The 15,607-nt window shown below is 42.8% G+C and overlaps 2 protein-coding genes across 2 annotated transcripts; both read right to left on the reverse strand.

Moving 5' to 3' along the window:
- Positions 1-1,045: 1,045 nt before the first annotated feature.
- Positions 1,046-8,827, reverse strand: map1lc3a (microtubule-associated protein 1 light chain 3 alpha). The gene is made up of 4 exons (XM_026166537.2): positions 8,649-8,827; positions 5,599-5,654; positions 4,608-4,714; positions 1,046-2,605 (listed from the first exon to the last, which is right to left on the reverse strand). Exons 1-4 carry the CDS (start codon positions 8,686-8,688, stop codon positions 2,440-2,442), a joined length of 369 nt encoding a protein of 122 aa, XP_026022322.1. The 5' UTR covers positions 8,689-8,827; the 3' UTR covers positions 1,046-2,439.
- Positions 8,828-10,657: 1,830 nt separating this feature from the next.
- On the reverse strand, positions 10,658-14,497 carry dynlrb1 (dynein, light chain, roadblock-type 1). Its single transcript, XM_026166538.2, has 4 exons — positions 14,157-14,497; positions 13,786-13,861; positions 12,083-12,250; positions 10,658-11,344 (listed from the first exon to the last, which is right to left on the reverse strand). Exons 1-4 carry the CDS (start codon positions 14,157-14,159, stop codon positions 11,301-11,303), a joined length of 291 nt encoding a protein of 96 aa, XP_026022323.1. The 5' UTR covers positions 14,160-14,497; the 3' UTR covers positions 10,658-11,300.
- Between the last annotated feature and the right edge of the window lie 1,110 nt (positions 14,498-15,607).

Below are 15,607 nucleotides of genomic sequence, written 5' to 3' on the forward strand. Positions count from 1 at the left end.
GACGAGCCTCCAAACTTCTGCACCAAAGTGACGAGACCAGAACTGAACTTTGAGATGAGTCAGCACAGGCTGGAACAAAGCAGGGAGGTGCAGCATGTTATCAGACACTGCTGCTGGACGAGCCACAGTCCTCGGCCTGAAAGCTGCACGTAGCGGTGACACTGATCCAAAGCACGCAGCCGAGTCGACCCTTCAGTCGCTGGATCTAGTACGATGGAGACAACCCAGGACCTGCAGGCGAGTTCTCCCACCTGAGAAACTGATGCACAACTATCGCACAAACCTTTGAAGGGGGGTCGTCTCATCATTTATTGCTCTCAGGAGGAATAACATCACACAGAGACTGCTGGTGTCCTTCTACAGAGCCACCATTGAGAGTGTTCTAACTTACTGCATATGCATCTGGTACACTAGCTGCACAGGGGCTCAGAGGAAAGCACTCCAAGGGATCATTAACACCGCCCAAAAGATCACTGGCTGCCCTCTCCCCACACTGGAAGTTCTACACAACGCCCACTGTTTTAAAAAGGCCCAAAACATCATAAAAGACACCTCACATCCTGGCCACTCCCTGTTCGAACTGTTGCCCTCAGGCAGATGGTACAGGGCAATCAGAGCAAGGACTAATAGACTCAAACACAGCTGTTATCCAACTGCAATAACACATCTGAATACTACAAAAATGTCCATCACGCCACTCTTGTGTTAATCTATGCACGGTCTGAAGCATGTGTGTGGGAATGTATGTGAATGTTTTACTGTTATATCTTATTAGTATTTTAAGTATTCTATTTTATTTATTGAATTTTATTGTTTTATTTATATTTTGATATTGCTAGGGATGATGCAATGATCGGGGACCATTCTTCATTTCGTTGTTCTCATGACAATGACAATAAAGTTTCTGATTCTGATTCTGATACAGTCAGGTCCACAGTTTGGTGTCCAAAAACAGTTTCTATAGTCTTGCCTCTGAACACCATCGCAGTCAGCAGACGTCTGAAAGTGACTTCACACAACAAAGCAGAAAAAAGCCGAGTCATCATTTTAAAGGCAACTTTTTATTTATTTATTGGCAAATAATTTGAATTAGGTTGTAGCAACGCATCTATGTACACCCTCAGTACAGTGACAACGTCAGAAAGCCTAAAGAAACACACACTCTGTAATACAGCTCGATTATACGATCCTTTAAACGAACACGGGTCTTTTTTTTTTTCAGTTTCAAACATATTTTCACTTACTTTCAGTTTTTGGTTTGGGAGACATCAAAAAGGACTAAATGGAAACAATACAATCACATCCAGAGCTTAAAATCAACAAACATTTATAAAAAAAAAAGGAAAGTAAAACATGCAGGTTCGTAGTGCAGAACTTTTTTTGTCAGTGAATTCCTGTTAAAGACGGAAACGAGGAGCAGATACAAAAAGAGAGTTGTTATACAGCAATTACTAAAAAAACCTACACCAAGTCTTTTTTTATATATTTGTATTAATCGATGTGCAAAAGAAGCTCATTCAGATCCTACATTAAATACATTTATTATGTGAATGCTACCGTGGTGTTCTTACAGGGAGGAGGCGCCGCCGCAGCGCCTCAGCGTGTCAAAATAAAAGCATAACAGCCTCCCGCCGTGTCGTCCCTCCCGTCAAACACACCCTACTCAGAGTGTCTTCGGGACCTCGCGCCGTTGTGCTTACGGGGTCGTGAATGAAGACAGACGATATGAACGGCGAGTGTTTTTCAGCGTTAGTGTCAGGAGAAATATTGCACATGGAAAATTACTGTGAATGCTAACAGCTCGATGAGGATCACAGTAATCTTGAGCCCGATTGTCAGCCGATGGTTGGCCAGCGGCGGCGCGCTGAGCTTCGGCTGACAGGAAACAAACTGGGAGCTACAAACACAAACGAAACTACGTTTCAAACAACAAAAAAACAGATTCAAAATGAGTTTAAAAAGGAAAAAATGAAACTTCTCAGACTCTAATCTTCTAGCTTACACATCTGCTGATGCACTGATCAGCTTTGACTCCTTCAGGCTACACCCTGACCTCCGCCTGCCTGGTTTCAAGTTTGATACGTGTGTAGCGTAACGGAGGAAAAACCGATCGGTTAATCAATCACGCATCATCGAGACATCGTTTAAAAACTTCTTTATCACTAGTCGGTTTGTGTCACCCTTTCAAAATAAGAGAACTCAGCCTGTGGGGGGCCAACAGAAGAAGGGAGGAAAATCCGATCGGATTTTTTTTTGAAGGAGACACAGGATATTCTCTGGGTTTCGGAGCTACTGGCTGACCAAAGTGAAGAAGGTGCTCGACTACGACAGAGAGAAAGAGAGGGGGGTGGGGGAGAAAAGGCGCTGCTGGAGGCGGAGTTTCTGGTCGTCCGCCCTTTCTTCTCTCACAGCACCCGAGGACGTCCCCGCTCTCCCTCCCTAGCAGCGGCCGAAGGTCTCCTGCGAGGCGTAGACCATGTAGAGGAAGCCGTCCTCGTCTCTCTCCTGCTCGTAGATCTCAGAGATGGACGTAGACACCGACACCATGCTGTGCTGGTTGACCAGCAGGAAGAAGGCCTGCGTGGGGTTCAGCTGCAGTCGGCGCCTGGAGGAGGGAGAAGTGGAAAATTTATCCACCCATCACTTCACTTTTTAAGGTCAAGCTGGAGATAAGATCAGTTATCTGAACTCCTGCAACTGACATATCCTTCAGCCCTGCAGTGGGTCACAGAGGTGTAACCAGTGGGTGTGGCTTCACCTCTGCAGCAGGAATAGAAGTGAAACTGGGAGATGAAATGATCTCTGCGGGTTTTCCAACACTCGACTGTTTTTTCCAGCTGTGGCAGCGCCTCCTCCTGCTGCTGTTTCATAGAGACTGAGGGTTCAGAGGGTCGTACTACGGAGCGCGGTTAATGGCTCGCTGAGCGGTGCTGAGGTCAGAGATTTGTTTCATGAAAGCGGCTCTCCTTTCACCTGGCTAAATCACCATGGTAACTGATGCTGAGCACACCACCTGGTCAGCAGCAGGTTGTGTTCATAGTTTGGGTTCCTGACATGATGTACGAGGCACCGCCGTATAAAACGTCTACATTCTTGCCTCTGAATGACACGACCACAGCCGCCGGGCATAAAGCGCACACTTTAATCCCCGCCTTCCTCTCCCATCCGCTCGGCTCAAAATAAAGAGCGCCTAAAATCACTTAGAATTGATTGAGAAGTCGATCACGTGAGTCCTGAGAAGGTCCAGGATGAGCGAGCGCATTTTTCTAAAGGTCTTACATCGGCCGCCCGGCTCTCTGCGTATTGATTTTAATATCCTTTTATGTTCGTTTAGAGCTTTTAATCAACAAGCAGCAGCCGATTCACCGAAGGCTGAACCACAGATCACTTTCACCATCGATTCATCCGCTGATTATTTTTAAGATTTATTTTGTCCATAAAAGTCTCCAGTTAGTGAATTATTACTCAAACTTGCTGGTTATCATTTCCAAGACTCTTTAATCAAAAAACCTGCACATACTGAGTCTGCATCAGGAGCAGCTTCACACATCTGAGCTGCAGGTAATCAGCTGTTATCTCTTATCTGTGGCTTCTGGCTCTTTGATGAACCCATCTGACACTTCTGACTTTGTTCTGCTCGGTCCTTCGCACAGCTTCGCATCACACCACATCGTTTCACCAGCAGAGCTTTTAGGCTGCAGACTCTTATTTTGAAAATTAACAGGCTATATGCTGTTCCTGTGTTGGACCTGTCGTCATCTGCGGGGCTTCGGGCAGCACAACATTACAGTGAAATGAAGAGCCGTTGTTTCCTGAGCAGAGTCTCAGAGGAGATCGTCGAGGACCTCCCCGCTGCACCAAACCCCTACAGCGCCCCCCTTGGGTGGTGGGCCCACTGGGGTGCACCAAGCCTTCTTTAGGCTAAGCCCAGCTGTGGCTCTAGGGTGAGATCCTGGTGACCTTGTCCTGGGTGGAGTACACTGCACGCTTGATATTTTAGTCATCACAGGATCTCACACCGAGGCTGAGACAAACGTGTGCTGAGCACTGAACTGAACCCTGCTTCATTACAGAAACTCTGACGGAGCTTTTTCTAAACACTGAGGATGTTGAATCGAGGAACACTTCTGCATTATCATTTTTCACCTCCCTCCTCTTTCATTTTCCACCCTCAGCCTTCACTTTAGAGGCCAACACTTTCATCTTGTACAAACTCCAGCACGCTGACCATCTGTAAATCCACTGATGCACGACGGACCTACAGCTAATTCACTCTTATGGCTGATTGACATTAAAAAGATCTTATTTCTGCCTCCTCAGCATTTGGATGATAATTATTACCAGTGGCCTCACAAACCACAGATATATTATGGTTTATTATATGTCTTTACTGCTGGACTGTAAATTTTTTAATTTATTGGCCCATTATTCTGTGAACAGAATGAGCCTCTCCTCCTCATCAGGCAAACTGAACTGTGCCAGATCCACCGACCTGAAACTGCAGTAAATGTATTTTAAACACTACAGACTACAATGCACGCTCACTGACAGCTGCACACATGGCAGCTAATAACCTGCAGTGCTGATGCTGGTGCAGCTCTGCTTACCTGATGATTTTGACCAGCTCGCTCATGTTGACGTGGTCCGGTACCAGGAACTTGGTCTTGTCCAAAACGGGTAACTGTTTCTCTCCCTTATACCGTTCAATGATCACCTGCAGGCACAAAGCACACAGACGAGTGTCACTAAGACAAAACCTGCCCTACAAACATAGACTGTATACAAAAGATGCACACGGCCACCATGAAGTCTCTGATTGGTTTAAGTTCTGCTCTGTAGGCTTGATTTTAGCATTTTAGCTGCTGCCATGTTCTTTAAAACTACACATGACCGTATTTGAACTGAACCTCAGACTTCTTCTAGTCTAAGCATGTCGGACATTTTAACGTGTTCTTTCTAATGGCCAGCAGAGGGCGACTCCCCTGTTTGTCGCGCTTGCTAGCCTCAAGTCTGTCTAAAGAAAACACAATGTTCATTTTGTAAACAACAGTTGCACTTTGCTTGCAGACAGTAAAGACGGAAAACACTCTGCTTTAAAGTTTCAGAAATAGGACTCAACAACAGGTCACATGACGTTAATCATGTCCATCTTTTATGTACAGTCTGTGGTTGAAACCTGATTTTCTGGCTTTTTTCCTGCTGTATGGAAATATAACGGCACACAAATGTGTAACTACAGAGGGAGTCTGTGAGCTGTAAGACTTTGAGGTAATTATTTAAAGTCACATCTGAAATTTTAGCTCACAAAGACAAAATTTACAAAACTTGATTTCAGATTAAAACCTGTTCTGGGAAATATGATCTAAATCTTTAAATATAATCTCTGACTGGAAGACATTTTTAGTACAAGGTCAACTGTGGACCGAAGCATCACATCGATCGCTCTGAAGTGAAGACTGGTTTGATTCGCTGCTTTCAGACACTGCACCCTCTGCTTCCTGCACTCCGGTAACCTCCGGTTCATCCCAATGGAATCATCTTTATTTCCACTAACAAAGCTCAGTGAAGTGTGGTGTGATTCAGTGTGAAGCAGCTTACGGGGATCTTGTTGGGGTGCTGCTCGCGGATCTGCTGGACCTCTTTGCACCGGTCAGCTGTGGAGAAAAGACACAAATGGTCACAAAAACAAAGTTCATTTCTTGTTCAGTCGAACCAGGAACCATCCTCGCTCTTATTTTGAAAGTCCAGCCAATAACAACCAGCTAACTCTGACTTCATGTCTGCTTCCCTACAGTGAGGCTGGACATGTGGGTGTTGCCTCGAGTCCTGTAATCAGACAGACTCCAGCTCTACCAGCTGGTGATGGCAGCCATCCGTCACCTCTGTAGGGTCAGTTTAACCAGAACCTGCTTCATGTGCCGCTGCGCTGAGCTCACCAAGGATACTGTGGCCATGATGGTGAGTTCATCAGCGGGGCAGCTGGTTCCTGCTCTGTTGTGCTCCAGGATTCTCCTGGCTCAGTATGAGCTTTTATGAATGCACTGCACACATAAGCACGAATTCATTTATTATCTAATAGAATGTGACTTTGTGGAAAACACTGGATATTTTCATTATCTGTATTATTTAAAGTTCTCTCCTCTCCAGATGGAGACTGAGTTTGTGTTTTGTCAGAAAATCCACAAGATGTGACAAATGTTGCGTTCCAGATGAGGGAAAAATGGAACCGCAGCTCTACAAGGCTACAAGTTTGTGTCCTCGCTGCATCCCTGTTGTGTACTCTAACCTCCTGCTTCCTCGCCATATTGTAACGTTTCATTTCTAGTGTGATGTGTGAATGCATTCAGAGATCACAGAGCTGTTTAGTGCAGTGCAGAGAGCCATTCCCCCACACAGCTGCAACAATTAGTCAGTGAACAACACGGTTGTCAACTGGGAGACAACGAACCAGCGACTGAAAGATCATTTTAGTCGGTTTTCAGGTAAAGACCACTTAAAGCTTCTTAAAGTGATGAAAAAAAAATGACATGAGAGTAAACTAGGTGTAGTCAGAGAGGATCTGTTTAACCACGTGGTTAATTAGCATCAGTCTCTTTGGCTTCTTCTTTCACATTAAGTCTCTTTTATTTTCAAGGCAGAGCTCTGGTGTTTGCATCTCTTCACAGCTTTGCATATTATTATTATGTTAAACGTCTCCTTTAATGCCCACAGGCTTTCCTTTCAGTACCCATTTCAAGCTTTGCAATGTTTTTTTCTTTTTTTACTGCCTCACTATCTAATTTTACAGCATGTTGCCCTCTCTGAACCTCCTACTGGCCTATTTCAGAAAAACTGCTTTTCCTTTTTCAAATACCGGCCGGGTTCAAAGCTCAGGTGGCTCAGAGCAGCAGCAGCTGAGTGTGAATGGCTCCTTTGTTTATTGGGTGTTTATTGGAAGCCAGCTACAGTCTTGCTCCAGGTTCTGCAAGATCACCTGTCTTTAGTTTGAATGTAAATATTCGTACTCACTTGGCTCCTGGAGAGAGTCACACCTCCCACCTCTAAGATCAGGCTTCACATTTTCCTTTCTGATCAGTTTTATGAAGTTAGGGCTGGATCAGGTGACCCCGAACGATCAGCCTCGACTATACTTTTCACGTCCACGAGGACACAAGTGCAAAAAATTTTGGTATCAGACGGTGATAGTTGATTTTTTGTGATCGTGAAGACTCGTCCACAGAGAATTTGCATTACAATGCACCAACTACCATGCACCCCAGGCAGCGGCACAACAGGAATAATTACTCAGCCGTTGTGCTTCCAGCTGTGTCGGCAACTGAATACAAACCAAGGCTGAAGTCTGTCTTTATTAATCACATCTTCTTCTTTCTTCGTCTACCATCAAATTTCAGGAAGAGGATGCTGAAATAATGATACATCCTTTTCTTAATGGCTAGCAGAGGGCGACTCATCTGGTCGCAGATTTGCAGAGGTTCATGGGGAAACGGCCTGCTCCCTTGCTGTGACCTCAGTAAACTCTTTCCTGTTGATAGGCTCAATCCAAACAAGATGGCGACGGGGCAAATGCTCAGCTCAGGGCTTCATAACAGGATTTATGATGCTGCAGTCGCGACGCCCGTCTTCAGTAATGTTTACACTGAAATCTTAGTCGTCCGAGAGCGACTCTTTAATGACGCGTTTAAATATTTGCTGAGTGACTTTTTTGAAAACATTATTGTATCTGCTGCAATGAACAGACGACTGGCTGTTCTCTCTTCTGTGGTTTGCTTTGCCTTCCATCAAAAGGTGGAGGCAGATGGCTGCTTCTCCCTGAGAATGGTATCTTCCCGTTAAATGGGTGTTCATTCTCCCCACTGTCGCCATGTGCAATTCACAGGAGATCCTCTGATTGTTGGGGTTCTGGGGGTGTTTACCCTAACATGAACTGGTGCTATATGAATAAAAGTGAACTGGAAAGCGTATTATAGTAACTCCAAGTGTGGTAAACATGTCCCCTGTTGTGTAACACTTCTGTAATGTGTGTCAGTGTGACACAATTCAAACAGCTGCTAAACAAACAGCACGCACAGGTCTACGAGAGCGGCTGAAAGCAGGTTATAAGCACAGAGCAGAAGGCGGTGAATGCAGCGTTTCTTGCATCTCTGCTTCTCTGTAAATGGAAAGATTATGCAACGAGCCGGACTCCGGGCTCCTCCCTGCCCGGCTCTGGGGGGCTGTCTCTCGACCTCATATTTCAACATAAATCGCTGAACACGTGTGTTGGGATAATGTGTCAGCACATGTTGTTTTTCCTTTCAGCAAACACAGACCAGTGAGGTGATCCGGCCGTGTAAACGGAGGCCTAGCTGGCTGCGAGCTAGCCGGACAGTGACCCAGATGGCCCTTTAACACCTCTCGGCCCGGAGGCTGCTGCCTCACACAGTAAAAACGGGATTTTCACCTTTGATTCGCGAGTAAAGAAATACTCTGTTAGCCTATCCACCCTAGCTCCCGGACACTTGTAGCAGCTACAGTAACACAGCACCGACACCCTTTCACTGCACTTTAAATACAAAGAGCTGAGCTAGGCGGCTAACGGGCTAGCAGCTCAGCGGCTGTTTGCAGGCACTTAAGCCAGCTAAATAACACCTTTCCCGGGGCTTTCTTACCAAATGTCCTCCTTTGTTTGAAGGGTCTGTCGGACGGCATCTCGGTCCGGGTTATTAAACAGTTATACACAAATGAATAACGCAGTAGTTACAGCCAACAGCGCAGGTCCGTCTCTTCGGTTCGAGTCTCTGGTTCGTCTGAAGCCAAAACAGCTCCGGACAAACAAAGACAGTAAACCGAGCCTCTGACGTCACCCGCTGCATTTAAAGGGGCCGTGCATCGATCCCTGAACCCAGAGAGCAGCTTTGCATTCACGTTAACAGAAGTGCAAAGTTTAACTAGTTATACAAACCAGCCCGTGATTCACACGGTGGTTTAGAGTTTAACGCGACACAGCAGTGTTTTCATTTTGTACTGAGAGGAAATGACGAAAGGTTCGTGAATCAGCTGTAATGTCAGGCTGTGTTTTGCTTCAGCAGGGGCGTTCCTAGGTTTGTTTTAGAGGAGGTGGGGGGATGGGGTGTCTCAGTGATCTCTGATGGTTTTGTTTGTGTTCATTGACATTTTCATATACTTTTCATCAGCTGTGTTGATTTTATCCATTATTCTCCATCTATGATGATCCTCATCTCGTTGTGATTATGACTATTTTGTGTTCACTCGCTGTTATTTTTGGATGTTTTTTACTTTGTTTATACTTTGTTCCTTTGATGACTGTTTATAAAGAGAATTAACGAGATATGTGCTGTAGTGGAACGTAACTCGAGTATTTTACTAAAGTTTTAAAAGTTAGAATATAAAACCCCAATTAAACAATAAAATAAAATTGAATAAAACGTAAATTTGAAATAAAGAATGCAATCATTTGCAGATCTCATAAACTCGTACTTTATTCGTCCATGGGAGATGAGCAATGAAAGGCTGGGAAAGTGAGCGGTACTAAAAACACAGCTGGAGGAACATTTAGCATGTCTGTGAGTCACTGGCAATAGATCAGTAATATGTTTGGGTATAAAACAGCATTTAGGGAGGCAGAGGTTTACCTGCAACAGAAACTGCATCATAAAAACGTGGAACATTTTCAGAATGTTGCTCCTGATGTAACATTTGAAAACACTGAATATCTCCTCATCTAGAATACATGATATCACTGAAAGATTCTGAGAATCTGGAGAAATCTTTGTGTGTGAGGAACAAGGCTCGGAACATTTTTTCAGTTAAACCATATGACATGTTTTCTATCTTCTATTGTACAGAAAAAATGGGTTTGTTAGATCTGCAAATCATTGGATTTTACAGTTTCCCAGATTTTCTGGAACTGAGGTCATGGTTGAAGTCAAAATATTTCTATTATGTTGCTTTTGACTTTTCTTCTGTTATATTTTAGACGCAAATATTTTACTTTGTACTGTGTACAAAGCAGTGTGTAAGAAACGAATCTTGTAGCTGAGGATGATTTTAAAGCGATGCACAAAAAAATGAAAGGACTGTGAAATGTGAAAATGATTGCTTTTAGCAAACGCATCAGCTGAAACCTACCAGCTGACTCTGCAGTTCTTCTCTGCAGTGATCTGTCAGACATGAAGACTGAAACACGGCCTCAGAGTCCTGAAATCAAATCTTTGGCAGAACAACAGCAGCAGACTTTTAACTTCCAGAGGTTGAAAAAAGCTTTTTTTAAACTCTTGTTTTGAGGCACATCGAAGCATTTTTAAACCAGATGTAATTGCTGACTCTACACATGCACTCATGTCCTGTTATTTTCAATAATGATTCAAAATTAGTGTCCCTCCTACATTGTAACCCTAACACCAAGCATCATTCAGCTGCTGTTTTTCTGCTGGGTTGTTTTTGGATGTTTTTCCTTGAGGTGACACGTCGACCTCTTTTTGTCTCCTGAATGTGTAACCAAGCAACTGGATGATATTTCAAGTAGTTTTATCTGCTTCCTCCTTTTTACCAAAACACTCAAATGAAGCACTCTTAGCTGATGATAGATGCACGAGTCTCTTATTGAACAAGAAAAAAAAAACAACCCAAAAACCAGTAACGAGACAAAGACACAGGACAGTTTTCAATTGTTGTATTTCTTAATTGTTACAAATGAACAAACTTGACGCAAGAGCAGGGACGTGTTTGTAGTGTCGCTCTCTGCTCACAGGTGAAATACTGCTCCTTAACATTTTAACCATCAAAACAATAAATAACAATCTGCAGTTTTCCTTTAAGGTGAGCTAAATAAAACAAAGCACGTCCTTCGTTCTGCCTCGTATACTGGACCTGCAGACCAGCGTGCTCTGCTCCAGTCATGTGTCTGCGACTTCACTGGTTACTCGTGTATTGGCGTGCACGTCTGGCTGCTTGCTACACATGAAATAAACGGTGACATGAGACGCGCGTGCACGTAAACACACACACACACACACACACACACACACACACACACACACACACACACACACACACACACACACACACACACAGAGGAGCTGGAATGCTAAAACATGGAAAAAACACACAACCCAAAAATCCTCTGCAGGCCGACTGACCGTCCTCGGGATCACACATCCTGACCTTACAACCTTACTTCCCATGAAAAAGCTTCTGCTAAACACAAATTTTGATTTAATGAAAAAAAAGAAAAGAAAAACTGGGCCGTTTAGATGAGAGTGATAAAGTGAGCGAACAGCCAGACGTCAGCTCCTTCATCTTCAATCTGATGGATTCTGGATGACGATGAGGAAAAAGTCTTTATCTGTTAAGAAAAGGGCAAAAAAATTAAACGACTTCAGGAACAAAAGCATCTTAAATGTTCACATCCAGCCTTTTTAGCCAGGAAATAATCTGAATAATGGGCATTTTAATATTTTAAAATGTAGAGTTTTAATAAAAACAGCTGATCTCGAGTTTTACTAAACTGCTGCTGCAGCTGTAAAATAATCTTCACGGCCAGATGCCGACCTCTCTGGACTTGAGAAGTTTAGAAAAAAATCCTGCCCATTTCTGGTTCACATGGCAGGTGGCAAAACACAATTCTTATGGAAAGTTATGTAAACAGATAAAAGGCATCATTTGAATGCCCGACTTTCCCCCAGAGGAGGAAACTTGTTTCCCAAAAGCAGCGACTGCAGGGCTGAAAGATGAAACCGACACTGAAGAGCCACAAATTGCAGCTCACGTCCACCAGAGGCTCCAGCATTGAGTCATCCCGATACGAAAACCACTTCTATGGATAACTGTGGATTATAACAGCTGAACGGGGGCTGAATTTTTCTTATAACACTTCCATTTGGACACCAGTAAGACTCAAAATTAGGGCTGTGGCCTCTTTGACAGACAGGTAGATGGTGGCTGTCTGCTAGGCTTCAGCTCAGCTAATGGGAGCGTGTTTGAGCCTTTTGAAGCATTTATAAGTCAGGTTAACTGGAATAACAGCGTTTCATTTTTGGTGAATGGAATTCATTTAGCAGTAATTCCCAGCAGATGCTCTCACCTGGAGCGATCATGATCTCGTTCTTCTTGGAGCGCACGCGCATGAAGGTGAGGTCGTTCTGGGGGTCGATGTCTCGGATGGTGCTCCTGGCCTTCATCACCAGCTGGTGGATCAGCCCGGCGTACTGCACCGTGCTCGAGTTGTCCAGAGTCGACTTGATGGGGATTCCTGAAGGGAAAACATTTATGAGATGGACATTCACACGTGGACCCAGTAACCACATCACACCTTACTTTACTGGTTCTCTGCTGCTGAAACTGAAGCGTGACAGTAAAATAGATCTCAATTACTCAAAAAAAAAAAATTTTTTTTATTAAAAATGGGACGAAGAAGGAAAATACTTTTGTCTTCGGTAACATTTTGTCCTGTCAAGTTACAGGTAAAGTATTTAAATTCATAATTTGATGGGATTCCAGCTTTATTATGTACCAAGGAAAATGTAAGTGTGGTAAATTAAAGGAACAGGGGTGAATAAAAACCAGCAGACAAAAACAAACACATCATCAATAATAACGTCATTTCACAGAGTGAAAAACGTGCATGTGAAAGTTCATGTATGAAACAAGCATTCCTGGTTTTTATGGGATTGTCACAGCTCGAAGGATTGTTTTCCACGAATGACAATTATGTTTTCCTTATAAACTAAATGTTGTTTAACTTGTTATTGATCAGGTAGTGAAACAATAATCAATATGTGGAAGGTTTATTTTTAGTATTCGTGAAGATGAGTGAATGCTGCTGCAGCACTAAGGATGCTTCTCGGGTTTATTTTGCACTCTATGTGATGATTACTGTAGTGTCTGCAGACGTTGTGATGTTATTATCAACATACTTTAGGTTGTGCTGCTTTTAACATATGAAGGCAGTTTATTCAGGACAGAGCAGTGCACCATGTTTCAAGGTGCTGAGAACATTATTTAAATGTTTGAATTGAGTCTTTTACTCATCAGTGTGATAAAATCAGTCCCAGAAAGGTCTCTGCCAGTGGCCTCTGTCTCCATGCTGGGGGTCTCGGTCTGTGAGGGAGTTTCCTCCTCCTCACTTTGTTTCTTTCACTGTTCACTTCTGTTTTCTTGGGTTTGTATAAACTGATCATGAATCTGCTTCCCACACACGGCAGTGAGATTGCTCCTTTTTATCTCTACAGCCTACATGTGTTTGCTCAGCACAAACGGGTCATGTGACGGCACAACAACAAAACACAATGAGACAGAGAGGAGGAGGAAGAGGAGGAGCAGGAGGACCCTGTTTGTAAAGGGATGTCTACTTTCTGAGGAAGCACTCTGAAACTAAGTATCACGATCTGATACTGACACTGGTACCGATATATCAATATTTGGATCGATCCAGGGTCAGTCGGCTGTTTCAGGTGTAACGGGAGGGGAGGAGCCAGAGATAACACGTGCAGGGAGCAGGTTAGGACAGGGTCACACGGTCTGTTACCATGGTAACCGATTAGGGAAGGGTCACAGTGTCTTATCATGGTAACCGACTATAAATTTAAGTTAGGTTTTATTTTTCCCGATAGAGACCTAAAGTTTGCCTCAGTTTTAACAAACCCGGAGTTTATTAAACCTGAGTTCTGGATCAGACCCCGGAGGACTTATAGTTGCTAAACACACGGTGGCAGTCACAATAAGAAACACGCAAAGAGCGGAAAGGTCTTTAAAAGAGGGGATGAAATGACATCATTGTCGTCTCACCCTCTGAATTGGCGACGATGATTCCCTGAACCCCTTTCTGGCCCTGAATCCTCTTCAGGGTTTCTTCTACTTCAGCCTGAGGGACGGAGACAACAGTGATCAGTCATTTCATGTGAGCTGATAAACGGATTTAAATCGTTTAACACCGCAACAAACACAGAATTAAAATAATCTCCCAGCGAGCGCGTTTAAAGGTAACACAAAGGGAGAAACGGTTAAAAATAAACCGACAACGCCCGACTAGCAAAAGCAAGCTAGCTTCAGTTAGCAATTTATTAAATTCTGTCCTGTAAAACTGATAAATTACAGTATGATGGCCAAATATGTGAACAGTTTCACCAGATACTTGTCAAACTGTCCTCTTATCCTACCATTTTCGTTTTTTTGTGGAGAAATTCGTGCCAAAAAACCCTCTCAAAGCTCTGCAAACTAGCAGGCAGCACTCCGGTTTTGTTGACGGCAAGCGAAGAAGAAGAACCTCCGGGGCAACTGCTACGTTTACTGTCCAAACCGAAGAGTCGGATTTCTCAACTATATTTTTCACGGGCTCTTTTATTCCATTTCGCCTCGATAAATTCCATTTTTAAGCCCTTGTTTTTCTTTGTCATATAAAAAAATAACATTAAAAAAGTGGGACGGTCTGCATCGATACCATAAAAAAATCACACTGTTTAGTCACTTCGGTTAAAAACATAGCATGTGATTTCAAAGTACCGGGGCATCCCAGGTTAGATAAAACCGTAAAGTCACGCGGTTCTGATGACTCTGGTTAAGAAATACAGACAAGATAAAGCCTCTAATTCAAAATCATAATACAATAAAACAACAGAATAACTGTGATAATAAACTAACGAAACTAAACGCATTCGCAGTGCAGAAATGTCCCGTGTGAGAGACATGTTACTGATTTATTTCTAATTAATTAAATAATTGTTACCGTACTGTAGTTCAGTGCTAAAAAAACAAAAAACAAAAAAAGAGAAACATAGGTTATAGAATTGTACTGTACTCATATTTTTCTCACTTATTTTCATTAATTTAATCTCAGAGCGTCAGATTTAGTAAAGTTTAAACAGCAGATGATAATAAGCTGATAATAATAATAAGATAATAAACACATTAAATATTATATCATATATACTGCATATACAGTATTTTAGAGCGCTTTATAAACATGGGCTCAAAATGTATTAATTAATAAAGTAAAACTTGAACTTTAGTTTTTAATGTGGTAAAAACTACATATTCATATCCCTGTAAAATGTCGTGCAGTTCAACAAAAAAAGTATAATCTAGTTGGAAAACTCTGGAAAACTCTTTTATTCTATTTTATTTATTTATTTCTGAATGGTTTGCATATCATTGGTGGGCGCGGCCACCCTGTTTACAAAATGACAGCGTAAAGTGAGACCTGAGCAGCCAAGACTGGACCGGAAGCTCACAGAAGTAAAACCAACAGGAACGCGATGGACGAGTTTTAGTAGAAAATGAGAAAAGGAACTTTAAAAAGGCTTTTTGAGACCTTTGGAGCAAAGTCATCAAACACTTTAAGCATTTTCAACAGATTTGACTGGTGTTGTTATTCATGCCTTTATATAAAACAGCAGATCACTATTATTAAAAAACTAACTAGATAAATAAAGATAGATGTGGAAAACATTTTTATAACCAAAAACGATTTTGTGACGTATGCTCTCCATACAATAAAACCCACAAAGTTTAAAAGTGACACTGGAGCCAATAAAACGGAACTAAAACTAAACAGTTCAGACAATAAAAACTAAACTGAAACAATGAAATTTAACTGAAACTAAACCGACTT

The sequence above is a fragment of the Astatotilapia calliptera genome, chromosome 5 (assembly GCF_964374335.1).
Source record: "Astatotilapia calliptera chromosome 5, fAstCal68.1, whole genome shotgun sequence".
Lineage (NCBI taxonomy): Eukaryota > Metazoa > Chordata > Actinopteri > Cichliformes > Cichlidae > Astatotilapia > Astatotilapia calliptera.

Bases quoted from the DNA above. Each gene is read 5' to 3' on its own strand.
- map1lc3a (XM_026166537.2), bottom strand. From the start codon at position 8,688: ATGCCGTCCGACAGACCCTTCAAACAAAGGAGGACATTTG. The intron at 5,655-8,648 runs GTAAGAAAGCCC...TTTTCTCCACAG, and splicing joins CAAACAAAGGAGGACATTTG to CTGACCGGTGCAAAGAGGTC. The intron at 4,715-5,598 runs GTAAGCTGCTTC...TTGTGCCTGCAG, and splicing joins AGCACCCCAACAAGATCCCC to GTGATCATTGAACGGTATAA.
- dynlrb1 (XM_026166538.2), bottom strand. The intron at 12,251-13,785 runs GTGAGACGACAA...TTTTCCCTTCAG, and splicing joins CATCGTCGCCAATTCAGAGG to GAATCCCCATCAAGTCGACT. The intron at 11,345-12,082 runs GTGAGAGCATCT...TTTTCTTAACAG, and splicing joins CGAGATCATGATCGCTCCAG to ATAAAGACTTTTTCCTCATC.